Source organism: Salvelinus namaycush, chromosome 26 (assembly GCF_016432855.1).
Source record: "Salvelinus namaycush isolate Seneca chromosome 26, SaNama_1.0, whole genome shotgun sequence".
NCBI classification, from domain to species: Eukaryota; Metazoa; Chordata; class Actinopteri; order Salmoniformes; family Salmonidae; genus Salvelinus; species Salvelinus namaycush.
In genome coordinates, this window is record NC_052332.1 from 41,589,363 (window position 1) to 41,615,003 (window position 25,641).

Consider the following 25,641-nt stretch of genomic DNA (forward strand, 5'->3'; position numbering starts at 1 on the left):
TGATGAGACCAGGGAGATTCCCCCCACTACTGTGTAGCTGATGAGACCAGAGAGATTCCCCCCCACTACTGTGTACCTGATGAGACCAGAGAGATTCCCCCCCACTACTGTGTACCTGATGAGACCAGGGAGATTCCCCCCACTACTGTGTACCTGATGAGACCAGGAAGATAGGAATACAGTGAACAGTCAATATATTCTCTGCTGAAACACCAGAGCTTTGACTGTAGAATCCAGACTCTCTATAGAACAAACGTTAAGGTATAGAGGTGAGACATGGATCCGAAGGACAAAAGCCTGGCTAAGGCTAGGATGGAAGTGGAGGGAAGGAAAGGGAGGAAGGAAAGGGAGGATGGAAGTGGAGGGAAGAACAGAGGGGAAGGAAAGGGAGGAAGGAAAGGGAGGAAGGAAAGGGAGGATGGAAGTGGAGGGAAGGACAGAGGGGAAGGAAAGGGAGGAAGGAAAGGGAGGAAGGAAAGGGAGGAAGGAAAGGGAGGATGGAAGTGGAGGGAAGGACAGAGGGGAAGGAAAGGGAGGAAGGACAGAGGGGAAGGAAAGGGAGGAAGGAAAGGGAGGAAGATGTTCTGTAGTTGAGTGGCGGAGAAGAATAGAAGAGACAGAACGAGGGTCAGAAGAGAGGAGAGGAGGAGAGGAGTTATGGGTACTGTACCTCTGTTGTTGGTGTTTGGAGGGTCTGAGGAGGCGAGGTGGGGGTCTAAGGGGACGGTGGTGTCTGGTGGGGTGGGGCGGGGAGGTGGGGTGGTGGATGGAGGGAGGGTGCTGGGGACGTCTGGTGGGACGGATGGACGGACGGACACACACACACAAACATAAAGGGACAGACAAAACAATGACAAAATAAAGGGGGGGAAGGCAACAAAATATGTCAAGGTGATGATGGAAAAATTAATCACCTGTTACATCAAAAACTATAAATATAGCAATTAGATAATATAAAACATTTAAATATGTAAACATATTAAACTGAAAATATACAAATTACGAAAACATAAAACATGTACGTGGATTAAAATCTAACTGCAACAAACAGCTAATTTTCACAAATCAAAGACATAATTAAAGACAAAACAATAACATGTAATTTAATACAAAAATAAACACTGTTGGGGGACTGGGGACATTCATATAACACTATTGGGAGACTGGGGACATTCATACAACACTGTTGGGAGACTGGGAGGAGACTGGGGACATTCATATAACACTATTGGGAGACTGGGGACATTCATACAACACTGTTGGGGGACTGGGGGGAGACTGGGGACATTCATATAACACTGTTGGGAGACTGGGAGGAGACTGGGGACATTCATATAACACTGTTGGGGGACTGGGGGGAGACTGGGGACATTCATATAACACTGTTGGGAGACTGGGGACATTCATATAACACTGTTGGGAGACTGGGAGGAGACTGGGGACATTCATATAACACTGTCGGGAGACTGGGGACATTCATACAACACTGTTGGGAGACTGGGGACATTCATACAACACTGTTGGGGGACTGGGGGGAGACTGGGGACATTCATACAACACTGTTGGGAGACTGGGAGGAGACTGGGGACATTCATACAACACTGTTGGGAGACTGGGGGGAGACTGGGGACATTCATACAACACTGTTGGGAGACTGGGAGGAGACTGGGGACATTCATATAACACTGTTGGGGGACTGGGGACATTCATATAACACTGTTTGGAGACTGGAGACATTCATATAACACTGTTGGGAGACTGGGGGGAGACTGGGGACATTCATACAACACTGTTGGGAGACTGGAGACATTCATATAACACTGTTGGGAGACTGGGAGGAGACTGGGGACATTCATACAACACTGTTGGGAGACTGGAGACATTCATATAACACTGTTGGGAGACTGGGAGGAGACTGGGGACATTCATACAACACTGTTGGGGGACTGGGGACATTCATATAACACTATTGGGAGACTGGGGACATTCATACAACACTGTTGGGAGACTGGGAGGAGACTGGGGACATTCATATAACACTGTTGGGAGACTGGGGACATTCATATAACACTGTTGGGAGACTGGGGGGGGACTGGGGACATTCATACAACACTGTTGGGGGACTGGGGACATTCATATAACACTATTGGGAGACTGGGGACATTCATACAACACTGTTGGGAGACTGGGAGGAGACTGGGGACATTCATACAACACTGTTGGGGGACTGGGGGGGGACTGGGGACATTCATACAACACTGTTGGGAGACTGGGGGGGGACTGGGGACATTCATACAACACTGTTGGGGGACTGGGGACATTCATACAACACTGTTGGGAGACTGGGGACATTCATATAACACTGTTGGGAGACTGGGGGGGGACTGGGGACATTCATACAACACTGTTGGGGGACTGGGGACATTCATACAACACTGTTGGGAGACTGGGGACATTCATATAACACTGTTGGGAGACTGGGGACATTCATACAACACTGTTGGGAGACTGGGGACATTCATATAACACTGTTGGGAGACTGGGGACATTCATACAACACTGTTGGGGGACTGGGGACATTCATACAACACTGTTGGGAGACTGGGGACATTCATACAACACTGTTGGGAGACTGGGGACATTCATATAACACTGTCGGGAGACTGGGGACATTCATACAACACTGTTGGGAGACTGGGGACATTCATACAACACTGTTGGGGGACTGGGGACATTCATACAACACTGTTGGGAGACTGGGGACATTCATACAACACTGTTGGGGGACTGGGGACATTCATACAACACTGTTGGGAGACTGGGAGGAGACTGGGGACATTCATATAACACTGTTGGGAGACTGGGGACATTCATATAACACTGTTGGGAGACTGGGGGGAGACTGGGGACATTCATATAACACTGTTGGGAGACTGGGGGGAGACTGGGGACATTCATATAACACTGTTGGGAGACTGGGGGGAGACTGGGGACATTCATACAACACTGTTGGGGGACTGTTGGGAGACTGGGGACATTCATACAACACTGTTGGGAGACTGGGGGGAGACTGGGGACATTCATATAACACTGTTGGGAGACTGGGGACATTCATACAACACTGTTGGGGGACTGTTGGGAGACTGGGGGGAGACTGGGGACATTCATATAACACTGTTGGGAGACTGGGGGGAGACTGGGGACATTCATACAACACTGTTGGGGGACTGTTGGGAGACTGGGGGGAGACTGGGGACATTCATATAACACTGTTGGGAGACTGTTGGGAGACTGGGGACATTCATACAACACTGTTGGGGGACTGTTGGGAGACTGGGGACATTCATATAACACTGTCGGGAGACTGGGGACATTCATACAACACTGTTGGGAGACTGGGGACATTCATACAACACTGTTGGGGGACTGGGGGGAGACTGGGGACATTCATACAACACTGTTGGGGGACTGGGGACATTCATACAACACTGTTGGGGGAAGACTGGGGACATTCATACAACACTGTTGGGAGACTGGGGGGAGACCGGGGACATTCATACAACACTGTTGGGAGACTGGGGACATTCATACAACACTGTTGGGAGACTGGAGACATTCATACAACACTGTTGGGAGACTGGAGACATTCATACAACACTGTTGGGAGACTGGGGACATTCATACAACACTGTTGGGAGACTGGGGGGAGACTGGGGACATTCATACAACACTGTTGGGAGACTGGAGACATTCATACAACACTGTTGGGAGACTGGGGACATTCATACAACACTGTTGGGAGACTGGGGGGAGACTGGGGACATTCATACAACACTGTTGGGAGACTGGAGACATTCATACAACACTGTTGGGAGACTGGGGACATTCATACAACACTGTTGGGAGACTGGGGGGAGACTGGGGACATTCATACAACACTGTTGGGAGACTGGGGACATTCATACAACACTGTTGGGAGACTGGGTGGAGACTGGAGACATTCATACAACACTGTTGGGAGACTGGGGACATTCATACAACACTGTTGGGAGACTGGGGGGAGACTGGGGACATTCATACAACACTGTTGGGAGACTGGGGACATTCATACAACACTGTTGGGGGACTGGGGGGGAGACTGGGGACATTCATATAACACTGTTGGGAGACTGGGGGGAGACTGGGGACATTCATACAACACTGTCGGGAGACTGGGGACATTCATACAACACTGTTGGGAGACTGGGGACATTCATACAACACTGTTGGGGGACTGGGGACATTCATATAACACTGTTGGGAGACTGGGGGGAGACTGGGGACATTCATATAACACTGTTGGGAGACTGGGGGGGAGACTGGGGACATTCATATAACACTGTTGGGAGACTGGGGGGGGAGACTGGGGACATTCATATAACACTGTTGGGAGACTGGGGGGAGACTGGGGACATTCATATAACACTGTCGGGAGACTGGGGGGAGACTGGGGACATTCATATAACACTGTTGGGAGACTGGGGGGGGAGACTGGGGACATTCATATAACACTGTTGGGAGACTGGGGGGAGACTGGGGACATTCATATAACACTGTTGGGGGACTGGGGACATTCATACAACACTGTTGGGAGACTGGAGACATATGTCGGGGTGATGAGTTGAAGATTGAGCAGTGATCGACCCGGGTGCTGACCACTGCTGTAGTCTTTTACCATAGTCTTTTACCATAGTCTTTTACCATAGTCTTTTACCATAGTCTTTACCATAGTCTTTTACCATAGTCTTTTACCATAGTCTTTTACCATAGTCTTTACCATAGTCTTTTACCATAGTCTTTTACCATAGTCTTTTACCATAGTCTTTACCATAGTCTTTTACCATAGTCTTTTACCATAGTCTTTACCATAGTCTTTTACCATAGTCTTTTACCATAGTCTTTTACCATAGTCTTTTTACCAGTCCAGATCCTTGTGACATGGGACCGTGCGGTATCATGCTGAAACATGAGGTGATGGTGGTGGATGAATGGCAGGACAACGGATCCCACAAGATCTTGTCACAGTATAACTGAGCATTCAAAATCACAATCCACAAAATGCAAATTGTCCATAACTTGTTGGAAGGTGAGACTTTGGTCTGATTGTACAGCTCAATGCTTCTGCTCCCTGTAGGGAACACAATATTTGGTGTATACTTGGCATGTAGGCTTCTCATTTATGGTTGGCACAAATCTGGATTATGGGGGAGGGGAATGGGCGGCGTATATGCAAATTAAATACTGTTGAATTTACAGTAGTTTAAAAAAAACTGTAGTGTTTTCGTGGACATTACTGTAGTATCTACTATGGTATTCTACGGTATACTACACAATTATATAGAAAGTACTACACGTGATCGAAAGGGATAGTACAGTATACTACAATTCACTACATAATTCTATAGTAAGTACTGCAGTATTCAATAGTAAACTGTAGTATTTGTTCATGCGGGATGTTTCCAAAACTGTTAGGTTTACATTCATTCTGAAATATATGTTTCCAGGGATATACAACATTCTGAAATATAATGTAGATATCTTTGTTGATGAGAAATATAGGATTATTTTCGTGATAAACGCATGTAAAATAATCACTCGACATCTCCCCTACTTCAATACTATTCCTACAGGTTTCCTCGTGGTTCTATTTCAATCAATCAATCAATCAATCAATCAATCAATCAATCAATCAATCAAATGTATTTATAAAGCCCTTTTTTTTTTTTTTTTACGTCAGCCGATGTCACAGAGTGCTGTACAGAAACCCAGTCTAAACCCCCTGAACAGCAAGCGATGCCAGGATGTAGAGTCATATTTAAAAGTCATGTTCTCAAATTGTTCCAATAATGAACCTCAATAAAACGCTATAATACCTTCCAGAGAACGTTTCTAAGGGCTCTATTTTTGGCTATTTTCACTATCACAACTATAAGGCACACTTGGTGGCGTTGGTGCGAAAGGGGCTGGGTTTTAACGGAGAGAAAAAAAAAAAAGTTGTGAACGTGTCGAGGTTTAGCTCCTCACTGGCCAATCAGAACGTGCTCCACCGTGAAATATGTGGTTGCTTCAGTCTGTGTATTTTACGATATTTTGCCTTTCAAATCAAATCAAATCAAATGTATTTATATAGCCCTTCGTACATCAGCTGATATCTCAAAGTGCTGTACAGAAACCCAGCCTAAAACCCCCAAACAGCAAGCAATGCAGGTGTAGAAGCACGGTGGCTAGGAAAAACTCCCCAGAAAGGCCAAAACCTAGGAAGAAACCTAGAGAGGAACCAGGCTCTGAGGCCTTCAATATCAACTCCAATTCCAAATGTTAGTCCGTTATAATGGCTTACAGAACAAATAGCTAAATGTAGACCTATCCCATCTTTGCTAAATACGTTAAATTTGAATCAATTTGTAGTCCACATTGCTCTAAGTAATCGCACGGCTTCAGTAGCATTCACACTGATCTAGGGGCTAGGCCTAGTGTAAGATGTATTATAGCTGAGCATTATAGCTGAGCATGGACATGCCACACACTGTCAATTATTGATTAGGCCTAAAAAAGAGAATGGATAATTCGAATCAAATTCTAAACTAAACAACAACTTGTTTTAAACAGGTCATGTCACACTTAACAGGCACCATCATTACTCCCCCGTGGGGCAGATCATGTTAAAACAGCCCAGACTACAGGGGGTTTTACGCACGTCTAAAACGGGACCTGCCTGGTTAAAATAATGTGGACCTGCCTGGCTAAGATAATGTGGACCTGCCTGACTAAAATAATGTGGACCTGCCTGGCTAAGATAATGTGGACCTGCCTGGTTAAGATAATGTGGACCTGCCTGACTAAAATAATGTGGACCTGCCTGGCTAAGATAATGTGGACCTGTCTGGCCAAGATAATGTGGACCTGCCTGACTAAAATAATGTGGACCTGCCTGGCTAAGATAATGTGGACCTGCCTGGCTAAGATAATGTGGACCTGCCTGACTAAAATAATGTGGACCTGCCTGGCTAAGATAATGTGGACCTGCCTGGCTAAGATAATGTGGACCTGCCTGACTAAAATAATGTGGACCTGCCTGGCTAAGATAATGTGGACCTGCCTGGCTAAGATAATGTGGACCTGCCTGACTAAAATAATGTGGACCTGCCTGGCTAAGATAATGTGGACCTGCCTGGTTAAGATAATGTGGACCTGCCTGACTAAAATAATGTGGACCTGCCTGGCTAAGATAATGTGGACCTGCCTGGCTAAGATAATGTGGACCTGTCGGACTAAAATAATATGGACCTGCCTGGTTAAAATAATGTGGACCTGCCTGGCTAAGATAATGTGGACCTGCCTGACTAAGATAATGTGGACCTGCCTGGTTAAAATAATGTGGACCTGCCTGGTTAAAATAATGTGGACCTGCCTGACTAAAATAATGTGGACCTGCCTGGTTAAAATAATGTGGACCTGCCTGGCTAAGATAATGTGGACCTGCCTGGTTAAAATAATGTGGACCTGCCTGGTTAAAATAATGTGGACCTGCCTGGCTAAGATAATGTGGACCTGCCTGGCTAAGATAATGTGGACCTGCCGGACTAAAATAATGTGGACCTGCCTGGTTAAAATAATGTGGACCTGCCTGACTAAAATAATGTGGACCTGCCTGGTTAAAATAATGTGGACCTGCCTGGCTAAGATAATGTGGACCTGCCTGGTTAAAATAATGTGGACCTGCCTGGTTAAAATAATATGGACCTGCCTGGTTAAAATAATGTGGACCTGCCTGACTAAAATAATGTGGACCTGCCTGGTTAAAATAATGTGGACCTGCCTGACTAAAATAATGTGGACCTGCCTGGTTAAAATAATGTGGACCTGCCTGACTAAAATAATGTGGACCTGCCTGGTTAAAATAATGTGGAAATGCCTGACTAAAATAATGTGGACCTGCCTGGTTAAAATAATGTGGACCTGCCTGACTAAAGTAATGTGGACCTGCCTGACTAAAATAATGTGGACCTGCCTGGTTAAAATAATGTGGACCTGCCTGGTTAAAATAATGTGGACCTGCCTGACTAAAATAATGTGGACCTGCCTGGTTAAAATAATGTGGACCTGCCTGGTTAAAATAATGTGGACCTGCCTGACTAAAATAATGTGGACCTGCCTGACTAAAATAATGTGGACCTGCCTACAACGTAGAGATAAAAAAAAGGAAATGTCGTCTCACTGTTTTTACTCCTCTCAAACTTGATGTTTTAATAACGTTTTGGTCATTAAGATTTCCTTTCCAAGTGGGTCTCAAGAGCTAAAACCCTTTATCGACAATCTTGACTACTTCTCAATTGCATTGGGCAAGACCTTAAAAAAAAATATTTAATTGAGAGGAGGGGAGGCTATGCTTGGTTTTAAATCAAATAAAACTAAATTGGAAAAACATACTTTTTAAAAAACGTTTCTAAATACGTAGTATACAGGCACCAACAGCACATTGGGCTACTCTTGTCCCGTGTTCATATGGGCAGTGTCTCATCACGGCCGAATAGGCTGAGTTTCCTCTGTCAAAATTCGTACCATAAACCAACTGTGTTACTGCTAAAACCCGCTTTTAGTTGGGCTTAAATGTCCCTATCAGCACTGCCTGATATTAGCATTTTTGATAATGTTTTTGAGGACACACCTCAAATATTTCCACCCCACTCATCTGAAAGAGCAATATAATAATATTAATATAAGACAGATTAATTGCAGTAGCTGGTGTTAAGGCTGGAAAATGCCACTAGCGCCGCTTTAACGCCAGCCGAAAATAGAGCCCCTGACAATGTTATTTAAAAACATACATTCCATTGTCAGATCGTTAAGAAAACTTTAGTAACGTTCAGAGAACATTCTAAGAACGTTATTTAAAAACATTAGACCTTCTGTTCTCAGCGTCAACAAAACTCTCTTTATCCTCTTGTTCAGTGTTTTCAGATGTGTTGGCCTTGCCCACTTATTGGCCACACCTGATCTTAAGAGTCTAGGCCAAAAACATTGAATTTGGCCTTACTGCTATTAGCCAATAGAAACACATTGAATAACAGACAGTCCTTACTGCTATTAGCCAATAGAAACACATTGAATAACAGATAGTCCTTACTGCTATTAGCCAATAGAAACACATTGAATAACAGTCCTTACTGCTATTAGCCAATAGAAACACATTGAATAACAGATAGTCCTTACTGCTATTAGCCAATAGAAACACATTGAACAACAGATAGTCCTTACTGCTATTAGCCAATAGAAACACATTGAATAACAGATAGTCCTTACTGCTATTAGCCAATAGAAACACATTGAACAACAGATAGTCCTTACTGCTATTAGCCAATAGATACACATTGAATAACAGATTCATACATGGAACAGAGTCCCCCCCAAATATCAAAATATATATATATTTTTTACATGTATTAAACCCCATATCTTTTGGCATTAAAAAATCTCCATATATACTTCCATTCATTTTTTTAAACTGGTACCGGGGGACCTTCAGACAAGTCTTGTGAGGCCTGTGGTACCGGGAGACCTTCAGGCAAGTCTTGTGAGGCCTGTGGTACCGGGGGACCTTCAGACAAGCCTTGTGAGGCCTGTGGTACCGGGAGACCTTCAGACAAGTCTTATGAGGCCTGTGGTACCGGGGGACCTTCAGACAAGTCTTGTGAGGCCTGTGGTACCGGGGGACCTTCAGACAAGTCTTGTGAGGCCTGTGGTACCGGGGGACCTTCAGACAAGTCTTGTGAGGCCTGTGGGCGTCCTAGAGGAAAACAACTGACATGTTTACGAGAGTCTCACCTTTGCACAGAGGGGTTTTAGTGTGTAGCCCAAACGTTTCAGACGCTACGTACAGAAGTTGGCAGATCAGCTGTACTTCAGACGAGTCTCCTAAAACTTGTCGCAGAGCAAAACGGAGAACACCCTCGCGTTCGTGAGAGTCTCATATTTCCATAGAGGGGGGGGGGGGGGGTCATAATAGTTTTGTAGGCCAAACCGTTCGGATGCTACGGATTATTTTGTGTGAAGAACGAATTTCGTGAATGTCACATGGTCTGACAAACACCGCTCTAGCTCTGTCACCTTTCACAGCAGATGCGGAAGTGCGACACAGGTGGATGAGGTGGATTGAGACACATCCAATGCAAAAAAAACAGATTTCTCTCTAGCTTCAACTGACACATTTTTATGGGGATTTTTGCATTATGCTAATTCGATTTCTGCGCGGCCGCGGATATCGACCTTGGGGGGGTTCAAATGTTATTTTTGAAACATGACCTACAATTTCCGTTCTCCGAGCGTTAATAAAACCTCCCAGGGAAACTTTAGAAGAACCAGAATAAAACGTTCTCAGAACCGTCTTGCAACCTACAAATAAACGTTCTCAGAACCGCCCTGCAACCTACAAATAAACGTTCTCAGAACCGCCCTGCAACCTACAAATAAACATTCTCAGAACCGCCTTGCAACCTACAAATAAACGTTCTCAGAACCGCCCTGCAACCTACAAATAAACGTTCTCAGAACCGCCCTGCAACCTACAAATAAACGTTCTCAGAACAGCCCAGCAACCAAAAAATAAATGTTCTCAGAACCGCCCTGCAACCTACAAATAAACGTTCTCAGAACCGCCCTGCAACCTAAAAATAAACGTTCTCAGAACCGCCCTGCAACCTAAAAATAAACGTTCTCAGAACCGCCCTGCAACCTACAAATAAACGTTCTCAGAACCGCCCTGCAACCTAAAAATAAACGTTCTCAGAACCGCCCCGCAACCTAAAAATAAACGTTCTAAGAACAGGCAAATTTTTTCCCTTCCGTTCTCAGAATGTTACATTTTACCAGTGAGGAAACGTGTGTCTTCGTTCCCAGAACCAAAGGGAAACCCACAACTTACATTCCAACAACTCACAAGGAACTATTCAAAATCAGTACACTACATAGGGAATAGGGTGCCATTTGGGGACGCATGTGTATTGAACTGATGTACAACCCTTATATTATCCTTGACAGTAGAGCCAGAGTTCATTCCCCTTCATCCTGCTATCTGCTATTTAAAATATTAAATTAGCACAACCGTGTCATAGGTCACCTGCCAATCAGGTTTGAGAGGAACACACATCACCAGGAAGTTGAATAGTTTCTGAATTATTAATTGGCTGAAAAACCAAAACAAAATGGCTGCTATGCTAAGATTTCAGTGTTACATTCCATACCTGGCCCTTCTCTTCTCATAGGAACATCATATTAGCATATCATGTTTGAATTTAGCTGCAGCTGTTAGCCAAAGTCATGTTTAGCGAGTTTAGTTGAGAGAAGATAAGGGATGAGGATTTTTTTTATTTTACATTTGATTTATTTTACCTTTATTTCACCTTTTAATTTCACCTTTATTTAACCAGGTAGGCAAGTTCTCATTTACAACTGTGACCTGGCCAAGATAAAGCAAAGAAGTGCGACACAAACAACAACACAGAAATAAACATGGAATAAATAAACATACACTCAATAACACAATAGAAAATGTATATACAATGTGTGCAAAATGAGGTAAGATTAGGGAGGTAAGGCAGTAAATAGGCCATAGTGGCAAAACATTTTTTTTTTTAGCAATTAAACACTGGAGTGATAGATGTGCAGAAGATGAATGTGCAAGTAGAGATACTGGGCTGCAAAGGAGCCAACAAATAAATAACAGTATGGGGATGGGGTAGTTGGATGGGCTATTTACAGATGGGCCTATGTACAGGTACAGTGAGCTGCTCTGACAGCTGATGCTTAACCTCTTTGGGCTCAAGGGGAAGTATTGAGTAGCCAGATAAAAGGTGCCCATTTCAAAAAGGCCTCGTACTCAATTCTTGCTCGTACAATATGCATATTATTATTACTATTGGATAGAAAACACTCTCTAGTTTCTAAAACCGTTTGAATTATATCTGTGGGTGAAACAGAACTCGACTTAGAGCAATTTTCCTATGTGTATGTCAGAATGCAGAATTTTGCTGGCTGTTCTGAGACCTGTGTATTAATTTGCCTGTCCTCTATTGGTTGAGATGCACTGCATACGCCTTCCACTGGGTGTCAGCGAATAGGGAGAGTTGAAATCGAGTTTCTACGTAGTTCCCAAAGGTTATAAATTGCTTGGAACCGAAGTGTCCCATCTTTCCACTCTTCGCTCTGACACAGGGAGGGTCTTGGCATGTCATTTTAGAAGCTCCCGTTTTAGCTCCTAGATATATCCGGCTCTGTTTTTATTCGATATAGGTGTTGAAGACATCGTAATGTTGTTATTTTAAACCGAATTATATCAGTTTATGTCAGTATATTGCGATTTTCGGGTATTTATTTTCGTGACGTTGTAGGAAGTTGGGTATCTCTGGCCCACATGGCTATTGTTTACTGCTAATTGCAACGTTGAAGACGACGTTCTCCAACCTAGCAACGATTCTTTTGGACAAAGGACACCTTTCCCAAGATTCTGATGGGAGTTAATCTAAAAGTAAGAACTATTTATGCTGATAATTCATTGTTCTGTTGAAAAATGTCAAATGCATAAGACGCCATTTCCTGCAGTGTAGCCTTGCGTTATCGCAGCCTGTATTGCGCAGTAAGGTTAATTTTAAAAATGTAATTCAGCGATTGCATTAAGAACTAATTTGTCTTTCAATTGCTGTCCAACCTGTATTTTTTTAGTCAAGTTTATGAATAGTTTTCGATAAGAATAGGTGCCTTTACAAGATGGCGCCGGACAGATTGCTTGACGTTATGGACACTATTCTCAATGTATAAGCACGATTTGTGCCGCTAAATATGCACATTTTCGAACAAACTCTATATGCATTGTGTAATATGATGTTACAGGACTGTCATCTGAAGAATTCTGAGAAGGTTAGTGAAAAAATTAATATATTTTGGTGGTTTATACGTTATAGCTATTTTTGCCTTGAATCAATGCTGGTGTGATGTTTGCTATTGTGCTAAGCTAATATAACGCTATATTGTGTTTTCGCTGTAAAACACTTGATAAATCGGAAATATTGTCTGGAATCACAAGATGCCTGTCTTTCAATTGCTGTACACTATGTATTTTTCAGAAATGTTTTATGATGAGTATTTAGTTATTTGGCGTTGGTGTCTGTAATTTTTCTGTCTGCTTTCGGTGCAATTTCTGACTGTAGCTGCAATGTAAACTATGATTTATACCTGAAATATGCACATTTTTCTAACAAAACATATGCTATACAATAAATATGTTATCAGACTGTCATCTGATGAAGTTGTTTCTTGGTTAGTGGCTATTTATATCTTTATTTGGTCGAATTTGTGATAGCTACTGATGGAGTAAAAAACTGATGGAGTAAAAATAGTGGTGTCTTTTGCTAACGTGGTTAGCTAATAGATTTACATATTGTGTCTTCCCTGTAAAACATTTTAAAAATCGGACATGTTGGCTTGATTCACAAGATGTGTACCTTTCATCTGGTGTCTTGGACTTGTTAATGTGTGAAAGTTAAATATTTAAAAAATATATATTTTGAATTTCGCGCCCTGCACTTTGAGCTGGCTGTTGTCATAAGTGTACCGACGTCGGGCTTGCACGCCAAACAGGTTAAAGTTAGTGAGGGAGATAAGTTTCCAGCTTCAGTGATTTTTGCAGTTCGTTCCAGTCATTGGCAGCAGAGAACTGGAAGGAAAGGCGGCCATATGAGGAATTGGCTTTGGGGGTGACCAGTGAAATATACCTGCTGGAGCGCGTGCTACGGGTGGGTGCTGCTATGGTGACAGTGAGCCGAGATAAGGCGGGGCTTTATCTAGCAAAGACTTATAGATGACCTGGAGCCAGTGGGTTTGGCGACGAATATGAAGCGAGGGCCAGCCAACGAGAGCATACAGGTCACAGTGGTGGGTAGTATATAGGGCTTTGGTGACAAAACGGATGGCACTGTGATAGACTACATCCAGTTTGCTGAGTAGAGTGTTGGAGGCTATTTTGTAAATGACATCGTCGAAGTCAAGAATCGGTAGGATAGTCAGTTTTACGAGGGTATGTTTGCAGCATGAGTGAAGGATGCTTTGTTGCGAAATAGGAAGCCAATTCTAGATTTATTTTTGGATTGGAGATGCTTAATGTGAGTCTGGAAGGAGAATTTACAGTCTAACCAGACACCTAGGTATTTGTAGTTGTCCACATATTCTAAGTCAGAACCGTCCAGAGTAGTGATGTTGGACGGACAGGCAGGTGCAGGCAGCGATCGGTTGAAGAGCATGTATTTAGTTTTACTTGTATTTAAGAGCAGTTGGAGGCCACGGAAGGAGTGTTGTATGGCATTGAAGCTCGCCTGGAGGTTTGTTAACACAGTGTCCAAAGAAGGACCAGAAGTATACATAATGGTGTCGTCTGCGTAGAGGTGGATCAGAGAATCAAGAGTGACATCATTGATGTATACAGAGAAAAGAGTCGGCCCGAGAAATTGAACCCTGTGGCACCCCCCATAGAGACTGGCAGAGGTTCCGGACAACACGCCCCTCTGATTTGACACACTGAACTCTGTCTGAGAAGTAGTTGGTGAACTAGGCGAGGCAGTTCCTTTAGAGAAACCAAGGCTTTGACTTGATCTACCCATCTTTGCTCCATTTCTCCAAGATGATCTACCCATCTTTGCTCCATTGCTCCAAGATGATCTACCCATCTTTGCTACATTTCTCCAAGATGATCTACCCATCTTTGCTCCATTTCTCCAAGATGATCTACCCATCTTTGCTCCATTGCTCCAAGATGATCTACCCATCTTTGCTCCATTGCTCCAAGATGATCTACCCATCTTTGCTACATTGCTCCAAGATGATCTACCCATCTTTGCTACATTGCTCCAAGATAATCTACCCATCTTTGCTCCATTGCTCCAAGATAATCTACCCATCTTTGCTCCATTGCTCCAAGATGATCTACCCATCTTTGCTACATTGCTCCAAGATGATCTTGTAACGGCTTTCTTCCTGGGATGAAGGAGAGGACCAAAATGCAGCGCGGCTAGTGTTCAACATGATTTAATAAAGAAGAGACAATAACGTGAACACTATACAAAATACAAAATAACAAATGTGAAAACCGAGACAGTCCTATCTGGTGCAGAACACAAAGACAGAAGACAACCACCCACAATCCCCAACACAAAACAAGCCACCTATATATGATTCTCAATCAGGGACAACGATTGACAGCTGCCTCTGATTGAGAACCATATTAGGCTGAACACAGAAACAGACAAACTAGACACACAACATAGAATGCCCACCCAGCTCACGTCCTGACCAACACTAAACAAGCAAAACACACAAGAACTATGGTCAGGAGGTGACAGATCTACCCATCTTTGCTCCAGTGGACTGTTTTAAAACACATAGACGTGATACGATGGCTGCTGGAAGCACAGTCTACGGCGATAAAAAAAAAGCTAAGGAAAATACACATTAGCGCTATGCTAAACGAGATAATGACTAGGGAAGAGAGAAATGTATGTAGATAAAAGCTAAGGGGAAAGATAAGAAACGTCAGTGCTACTGTATGCTAACGAGATTACAGCTAAGGAAAATGTATTCAGGTAATTTAATCATGAACAGAAATCATGTCCTGTAAGTCACGGCAGCAGACTGTGACCTAACGCAGAGCCTAACACAACCCTGTTCTGTAAGTGTTATCTTCCTGTGATGACTGAGGTCATCAGAGTGCGACCAGGCCTGGGACAGGATCCTTATCAGACTATGCTACACCTTTTCTTTTTCCTAGCCAATAGAACTCTAACCTAACACAAAGACACCACTTTACTTTCCATGTTTCCATTACCACTTCCAGTAATACTACGGTGCATTACCGTTTGTTTCAAAACACCTCACCAACCTGAGATAATGAATAAAGCCCATTAAAACACATTACCAGGTTTACTCTACAAAACGACCATTTTGTCCTTCTATGTCCAGCTCTACCATTAACTCTTGCCCCCTTAAAATGGTGAATCACATACAGCTAAATGTTTTTTACCAATGTTTCCAATAACCAACCAAGGCTAAATGTTTCTCACTTTTCTTTAATCCATTAAAGTGATTTATGAAATGCGATGTGACAGTTAATGTGGTTACAGTATCACCTTGGCTTTAACGTTCATGGTCTCCCTACTCTTTTTTAGAGACGAGGTACTACAGGCTTTTAATTGGCCACCGCTGCTGTCTGGGCATATGTACCAAAATGGCACCCTATGCCCTATATAGTACACTAGGGCCCTATGAGTGTCTGGTCAAAAGTAGTGCACTAAATAGGGAATTGGGTTCTATTTGGGATGCAGACGTGGTGACATTTCAGAAACACCCTGAATCACTATTTGCAGGCTAAGTGCACGTCGTGAGGTGGGGAGGAGAGAAAAAAGAAGGGGTGAATATCGATGAGGAACCATCAAAAATGCCTTTTCCAGGAATGATTGTGGCAATAGAGGAGAGTTAAGAGGGGCGCTAAAGGAAAGAATGGTTAACGACTCTCGACAAGACCTTCTCCCTCTCTCTCCCTATCTCTGTCTCACTATCAATTCTGTCTCCCTATCTCTTTCTTTGTCACTTCGTCGCTCTCATTCTCTCTCTCTCTCTCACTCTCTCCCACACCCCTCTCCATCTCTCACCCTCTTAGTCTCTCTCTGACGATAATGAAGTTGTCAGTTTTACGGCGGCAACATCATTAAGTGCTTTGGTTACCCTTGTTATTACACCAGCCTGACATTTCATTGGAACAGAGGAGGAGTGGGGGAAGAGGAAAGAGAGGGAGTGGGGGAAGAGGAAAGAGAGGGAGTGGGGGAAGAGGAAAGAGTGGAGAGGGGGAAGAGAGGGAGTGGGGGAAGAGGAAAGAGAGGGAGTGGGGGAAGAGGAAAGAAAGGGAGTGGGGGAAGAGGTAAGAGAGGGGGAAGAGGAAAGAGAGGGGGAAGAGGAAAGAGAGGGGGAAGAAGAAAGAGAGGGAGAGGGGGAAGAGGAAAGAGAGGAAGAGGGGGAAGAGGAAAGAGAGGGAGGGGGAAGAGGAAAGAGAGGGAGAGGGGAAGAGGAAAGAGAGGGAGAGGGGGAAGAGAGGGAGAGGGAGAGGGGGAAGAGGAAAGAGAGGGAGAGGGGAAGAGGAAAGAGAGGGAGAGGGGAAGAGGAAAGAGAGGGAGTGGGGGAAGAGGAAAGAGTGGGAGAGGGGGAAGAGGAAAGAGAGGGAGAGGGGGAAGAGGAAAGAGTGGGAGTGGGGGAAGAGGAAAGAGAGGGAGAGGGGGAAGAGGAAAGAGAGGGAGAGAGGGAGGAGGAAAGAGAGGGAGTGGGGGAAGAGGGAAGAGAGGGGGAAGAGGAAAGAGAGGGAGAAGAGGAAAGAGAGGGAGAAGAGGAAGAGGAAAGAGAGGGGGAAGAGGAAAGAGAGGGAGAGGGGGAAGAGGAAAGAGAGGGAGAGAGGGAGGAGGAAAGAGAGGGAGAGGGGGAAGAGGAAAGAGAGGGAGAGGGGAAGAGGAAAGAGAGGGAGAGGGAGAAGAGGAAAGAGAGGGAGAGAGGGAGGAGGAAAGAGAGGGAGAGGGGGAAGAGGAAAGAGAGGGAGAGGGGGAAGAGGAAAGAGAGGGAAAGAGGGAGGAGGAAAGAGAGGGAGAGGGAGAAGAGGAAAGAGAGGGAGAGAGGGAGGAGGAAAGAGAGGGAGAGGGGAAGAGGAAAGAGAGGGAAAGAAGGAGGAGGAAAGAGAGGGAGTGGGGGAAGAGGGAAGAGAGGGGGAAGAGGAAAGAGAGGGAGAAGAGGAAAGAGAGGGAAGAGGAAATTGAGGGAGAGGGGGAAGAGAGGGAGTGGGGGAGGAGAAAGAGTGGGAGGGGGAGAAGGAAAGAGGGAGGAACAGGAGAGAGGGAATGGAGGAAGGATGAGGAGCAGTATTTTCAGACCGAGAGAGGGAATGGAGGAAGGAGGAGGAGCAGTATTTTCAGACCGAGAGAGGGAACGGAGGAAGGAGGAGGAGAAATAAGAGAGAGGAACATCATGTTTTCGTACTTTTTGAATGTTGTCGTGATTCCACAGAGGTTTTCATTCAACCACGTTGTCCCATGTTTCAACTAATCTCCGTCCGTCTGTCTGCCTTGTCTGTCTGTCTTGTCAGTCTGTATCACACAGGCTAAGGAGGATGTAATTTCGTTCTTCCTTCCTTCCTTCCTTTTTTTCTTTCTTTATTTGAGGAAGATGATGAGTCATGCCATGTTGTCCATCTCCCTGCTGAGCTAACTGCGTGTGTGTGTGTGTGTGTGTGTGTGTGTGTGTGTGTGTGTGTGTGTGTGTGTGTGTGTGTGTGTGTGTGTGTGTGTGTGTGTGTGTGTGTGTGTGTGTGTGTGTGTGTGTGTGTGTGTGTGTGTCATGCCGTATAGTCTTTCTTCCTGCTGGGCTAACTGGTTGAGGATTTTCATGTTGGATCAGAAACATTAGAGGAAAATGGAGATGAATCATCACAGATGACATTTATCACCATGGTCATTAGTGGGAGAGATGGGGAGGGAGGGAACGAGGGAACGAGGGAGGGAGGGAACGAGGGAGGGAACGAGGGAACGAGGGAGAGAAAGAGAAGGGCATGGAATGTCTAAACTATATCCTGATGAATATAATTAAATGACAGAAAGTAAACCTTTAACAGAGCTGAACTCCTTCATAATCCTCTCTCTCTGTCACTGTCTCAATTCAATTCAATAAAAATCTATTCAACTGGGCTTTAATTGGCATGGTAAATATTTGTTTACATTGCCAAAAGCATATTTCTCTGTTTCTCTCTCTCTCTCTCTCTCTCTCTCTCTCTCTCTCTCTCTCTCTCTCTCTCTCTCTCTCTCTCTCTCCTTCTCTATCTAAATCTACACCTTGTTTTATTTATCATAATAATATTTATATAAAGATCAAACACACTGCATACTAAACAGCTCCTCTGGTCAACAATATACACTCCCCATTATTTCTGTATTCTTCTCCTTCCTGACTGGTTCACACAGTTTTGTTCCAACTTTTTAATTAACTTTCCCATGGTCGTCTAATTCCTGCTCAGGGCTTTTACATCCATTCAGCGCCGAAAATAATACAAATTAATTCAACTTCAGCGAGGCATACTTATTAACGTTTTATATTTATTTCCCTTTCTATAGATACAGAACACTACAACTTCCAAGAGAGACGCAGCTTCGTGACTAAAACATCACAAGGTGAAAATTATAAATAAACATGTTGATAAGAAGGTAAATGTTGAGAACATTAATTCATTTGACCTGGATGAGTTGGTGTTTTTCCATTTTGTGTGTGTGTGTGTGTGTGTGTGTGTGTGTGTGTGTGTGTGTGTGTGTGTGTGTGTGTGTGTGTGTGTGTGTGTGTGTGTTTGTGTGTGTGTGTGTGTGTGTGTGTCAGTGGAGGCTACTCAGAGGAGGAAGGGGAGGACCATCCTTCTCAGTGAATTAAAAAAATAAAAATAAATTGTGAAACATTTACAAAGTTATCCTTGTTAGATAAAACTATACTAAATATATTCACGTCAACAATTAATTGATTAAAACACATTATTTTGCAATGACGGTCTACAGTAGCCTCAACAGCACTCTGTAGGGTAGAACCATGATGTAGCCGGAGGACAGCTAGCTTCCATCCTCCTCTGGGTACATTGACTTCATTACAAAACCTAGGAGGTTCATGGTTGTCACCCCCTTCCATAGAGTTACACTGTAATTATGACAACTTCCGGAGGACGTCCTCCAACCTATCAGAGCTCTTGCAGCATGAACTGGCATGTTGTCCACCCAATCAAAGGATCAGAGAATGAATCTAGTACTAAAAGCATAAAATACAGCTAGCTAGCACTGCAGCGCATAAAATGTGGTGAGTAGTTGACTCAAAGAGAAAGGCAATAGTTGAACAATTTTGAAGAAATGAATTTCTTCCAAAATGAAGTAGAAGCAAGAAAGAGATTTCTCACTTTGTTTCACTTACTTAGCTAGCAAATGCAGCTAGCAAGTTTAGCCTACTGAAACACCCTGCCTCAAACAGGGGGACGCTATGTTAGCTACCTAGCTATGACTATCCAACACAACACTGGAACTCTTCCAAGTCAAGGTGAGCTTTGGTTTTACTAATTTATTTATTGCCACCAGTGTCACTGCTAAACAGCTTACTGACTGTACACTATACTGCATGATTTTAGCGGGATTACGCATTAGTTCTATTAGCTATGTTGACTATAATGTTACTTTAGCTAATATGGGGACAACGATGTTGGCTGTGTGTAGCGGTTATGATAGGGTTTGGCTTGTAAAGTTTTTTTTTCACCAGGTCACATACAGCTGATGTGTTGTGCGTTGAAGTCCACAAGTGAAAGGAAAATGTGAGAGGAGGAGAATGCAAGATGCAAGAAGGAATACAACGTGGCTGCTATGAAAGTGAACTGTGTTTGTCAAGGGAGTATTTATTCCGCAGATTCTGTTGAAAAAAAGTTTCTTAAATGGAATCAAAAAGTAACAAAACTGTTACATTGAACTGGGTGAATATGAATGACAGTAACCTAAACCTATCACTGCTACATTGAACTGGGTGAATGGAATATGAATGACAGTAACCTAAACCTATCACTGTTACATTGAACTGGGTGAATGGAATATGAACGACAGTAACCTAAACCTATCACTGTTACATTGAACTGGGTGAATATGAATGACAGTAACCTAAACCTATCACTGTTACATTGAACTGGGTGAATGGAATATGAATGACAGTAACCTAAACCTATCGCTGTTACATTGAACTGGGTGAATGGAATATGAACGACAGTCATCCAATATGTTGTAATAGAAATAAGGCCAAGCTCATGAAAAGAAACAAAAATCGCCCTCCCTCATCTTAAACGGCACTGAACGCCACTGGTGTGTGTGTGTGTGTGTGTGTGTGTGTGTGTGTGTGTGTGTGTGTGTGTGTGTGTGTGTGTGTGTGTGTGTGTGTGTGTGTGTGTGTGTGTGTGTGTGTGTGTGTGTGTGTGTGTACAGCAAATTGTGTGGATTTTCCAGGGTAACATTTCTACTGTTGATTCAGGATTTAAATTCACTCTGTAAGAGTGAAATTAACAGTCACTGGTGTAAAATAACCAGACTTATTGTTCTAGACTGTGGAGAATAAACCAGTCCCATCAAAACCACCCCCATCATTATCATAATTCCCAGCATGCTCTACTGCAGGTTGACTTTTCTAATATCTATGTTTTTGCATGTACATTGATTGATTGATTGATTGATTAATCTTATGCTACACAAACATAAATATCATTAGATTATTCTAAACTAATCCAATCAGTTAGATTTCTTGCACCCGTAACCGAAATGGTTGTTCTGATTTACATGGTTAAAATACTCACTTGGTGAAAGCCAAAGGCCTAAAAGGAAAGAATGCAGTCATGGGTGTTAACGTTACAATTTACTCAAAAAGAAAAGGCTGGTAAAATTATTTTCTTGCTTAATTTAAATAGCTACTGCCCTGTAACCAACATCAGAGAAGCCATGTTTGCAGAAGGGCATGGTTTATATAGCTAAATAGCTACTCTACATAGCTACTCTTGAATTGTTAGATATAACTGCACTTTTGGAGCTAGGAACGCAAGCATTTTGCTACACCCGCAATAACATCTGCTAAATATGTGTATGTGACCAGTAACATTTGATGAGATTAGATTTTTACTGGTTCTAAAATTTGACTGTAGGATGTCAAATGTTTCCCTTTTTATCTGTGTCTGGTGTTAGCTAGTTACTGGTTAGCTATGTCTTCATCTGTGTCCGGTGTTAGCTAGTTACTGGCTAGCTAGGTCTTCAACCATCCGGTGTTAGCTAGTTACTGGCTAGCTAGGTCTTCAGCCATCCGGTGTTAGCTAGTTACTGGTTAGCTAGGTCTTCAGCCGTCTGGTGTTAGCTAGTTACTGGCTAGCTATGTTTTCAGCCGTCCGGTGTTAGCTAGTTACTGGTTAGCTAGGTCTTCAGTCGTCTGGTGTTAGCTAGTTACTGGCTAGCTATGTTTTCAGCCGTCCGGTTTTAGCTATTTATTGGCTAGCTAGTTCTTTGTCTGTCTGGTGTTAGCTATTTACTGGCTAGCTAATTCTTTGTCTGTCTGGTGTTAGCTATTTACTGGCTAGCTAGTTCTTTGTCTGTCTGGTGTTAGCTAGTTACTGGCTAGCTAGTTCTTTGTCTGTCTGGTGTTAGCTATTTACTGGCTAGCTAGTTCTTTGTCTGTCTGGTGTTAGCTATTTACTGGCTAGCTAGTTCTTTGTCTCTCTGGTGTTAGCTAGTTACTGGCTAGCTATGTTTTCAGCCAACATGGAACAAAAGGTTGGGAATGGTCATTCAAAACTCAACACATGCCAAACAGGAGATGTATAAAAAAAAATGTGACATCATTGATGCAATTTCAATGTCGTTTGAGTTGCTTTGTGTTTCACCAAATTAGCTTGAGATGGTGTTACTGCAACACAGCTCACTCTGTATACAAGTTGCTTGACATAGGCGTTTTCAACGAGCAGACAAGGAGAGCTCATGAATATAAGCTCCCCGTCCACTCAGCCTGTCGTTTCAAACTTCCTGGTAGTCAGCCATGAGAGAGAAAGTATCTAAAACAAGTATTATGGGTGATATTTTAGTCAAAAGGCTATTTTACAGGGGAATCAGAGTGACCGTTCGGTACCTATAGCACTTTAAAAATGATTATTTTTACACTAGTACAGTGGAACTCATATGTTCACTGAAAATAGTGTACATTTGACGCTTTACGAGTTAATTGGCGAGTTCGACAATTCGCCATCTAAACACGTCAGAAGGGGTAGTAGTTGGTATGAGGGTCGTGGATGAGAGTTGGTAGATGGTCTTCCAGCAGGGTCAGCACCCGGTCGTGAACTGTGATAGGTCAAGGTCCTGTGGTGCAGGGCTCAAATCAACTCAAATGTTATTGGTCACATACTGTACACATGGTTAGCGGATGTTAATGCGAGTGTAGCGAAATGCTTGTGCTTCTAGTTCCGAGAGTGCAGTAATATCTAACATTTGAAGTCGGAAGGTTACATACACTTAGGTTGGAATCATTAAAACTTGTTTTTCAACCACTCCACAAATGTCTTGTTAACAAACTATAGTTTTGGCAAGTCGGTTAGGACATCTACTTTGTACAAGTAATTTTTCCAACAATTGTTTACAGACAGATTATTTCACTTATAATTCACTGTATCACAATTCCAGTGGGTCAGAAGTTTACATACACTAAGTTGACTGTGCCTTTAAACAGCTTGGAAAAATCCAGAAAATTATGTCATGGCTTTAGAAGCTTCTGATAGGCTAATTGACATCATTTGAGTCATTTGGAGGTGTACCTGTGGATGTATTTCAAGGCCTACTTTCAAACTCACTGCCTCTTTGCTTGACATCATGGGAAAATCTAAAGAAATCAGCCGACCTGATTGACTGGAAAAATGTATGTATCAAATGTATCACTAGCCACTTTAAACAATGCCACTTCATATAATGTTTACATACCCTACATTACTCATCTCATATGTATATACTGTACTCTATACCATTCACTGCATCTTGCCTATGCCGTTCTATACCATCACTCATTCATATATATTTTTTTATGTACATATTCTTATGTACACTTGTGTACTTATGTACACTCTTATTTGTACACGTGTGTATAAGGTAATTGTTGTGGAATTGTTAGGTTAGATTACTCGTTGGTTATTACTGCATTGTCGGAACTAGAAGCACAAGCATTTCGCTACACTCGCATTAACATCTGCTAACCATGTGTATGTGACAAATAACATTTGATTTGATTTGAAGACCTCAGAAAAAAATTGTGGACCTCCACAAGTCTGGTTCATCCTTGTGAGCAATTTCCAAACGCCTGAAGGTACCACGATCATCTGTACAAACAATAGTACGTAATATAAACACCATGGGACCACGCAGCCGTCATACCGCTCAGGAAGGAGACGCGTTCTGTCCCCTAAAGATGAACGTAATTTGGTGCGAAAAGTGTAAATCAATCCCTGAACAACAGCAAAGGACCTTGTGAAGATGCTGGAGGAAACAGGCACAAAAGCATCTATTTCCACAGTAAAACGAGTCCTATATCGACATAACCTGAAAGGCCCCTCAGCAAGGAAGAAACAACTGCTCCAAATTCACCATAAAAAAGCAAGACTACAGTTTGCAACTGCACATGGTGACAAAGATTGTACTTTTTGGAGAAATGTCCTATGGTCTGATGAAACAAAAATAGAACTGTTTGACCATAATGACCATCGTTATGTTTGGAGGAAAAAGGGCGAGGCTTGCAAGCCGTAAAACACAATCCCAACCGTGAAGCACGGGGGTGGCAGCATCATGGTGTGGGGGTGCTTTGCTGCAGGAGGGACTGGTGCACTTCACAAAACAGATGGCATCATGAGGCAGGAAAATGATGTGGATATATTGAAGCAACATCTCAAGACATCAGTCAGGAAGATAAAGCTTGGTTGCAAATGGGTCTTCCAAATGGACAATGACCCCAAGCATACTTCCAAAGTTGTGGCAAAATGGCTTAAAGACAACAACGTCAAGGTATTGGAGTGGCCATCATAAAGCCCTGACCTCAATCCTATAGAAAATTTGTGGGCAGAACTGAAAAAGCGTGTGCGAGCAAGGAGGCCTACAAACCTGACTCCGTTACACCAGCTCTGTCAGGAGAAATGGGCCACAATTCACCCAACTTATTGTGGGAAGCTTGTGGAAGGCTACCTGAAACGTTTGACCCAAGTTAAACAATTTTAAGGTAATGCTACCAAATACTAATTGAGTGTATGTGAACGTCTGACCCACTGGGAATGTGATGAAAGAAATAAAATCTGAAATAAATCATTCTCTCTACTATTTTTCTGACATTTCACATTCTCAAAATAAAGTGGTGATCCTAACTGACCTAAGACAGGGAATTTTTACTAGGATTAAATGTCAGGAAAAACTGAGTTTAAATGTATTTGGCTAAGGTGTATGTAAACCTCCGACTTCAACTGTATCTAACAATTCCCCAACAACTACCTAATACACACAAATCTAAATATTATATATATTCATTCACCCCGAATGAGAATATGTAAATATAAATATATGGGTGAGCGATGGCCGAGCGGCACAGACAAGATGCAGTAGACGGTATAGAGTACAGTATATACCTGTACATGTGACATGAGTAATGTAAGAATTGTAAACATTATTAAAGTGGCATTATTTAAAGTGACTGGTGATCCATTTATTAAAGTGGCATTGTTTAAAGTGACTGGTGATCCATTTATTAAAGTGGCCAGTGATTGGGTCTCAAAGTAGGCAGCAGCCTCTCTGTGTTAGTGATGGCTGTTTAGCAGTCTGATGGCCTTGAGATAGAAGCTGTTTTTCAGTCTCTTGGTCCCAGCTTTGATGTACCTGTACTGACCTCGCCTTCTGGATGGTAACGGGGTGAACAGGCAGTGGCTCGGGTGGTTGATGTAATTGATGATCTGTTTGGCCTTCCTGT

The 25,641-nt window shown here is 43.1% G+C and overlaps 1 protein-coding gene across 1 annotated transcript in view; it reads right to left on the reverse strand.

Moving 5' to 3' along the window:
• LOC120021172 (cell adhesion molecule 2-like) overlaps positions 1-25,641 on the reverse strand; it is a 660,300-nt gene that overhangs the window by 55,797 nt on the left and 578,862 nt on the right. Inside the window, exon 9 of the mRNA XM_038964810.1 lies at positions 671-790. Coding sequence (XP_038820738.1) covers positions 671-790 — 120 coding nt within the window. The remainder of the gene's footprint in view (positions 1-670; positions 791-25,641) is intronic.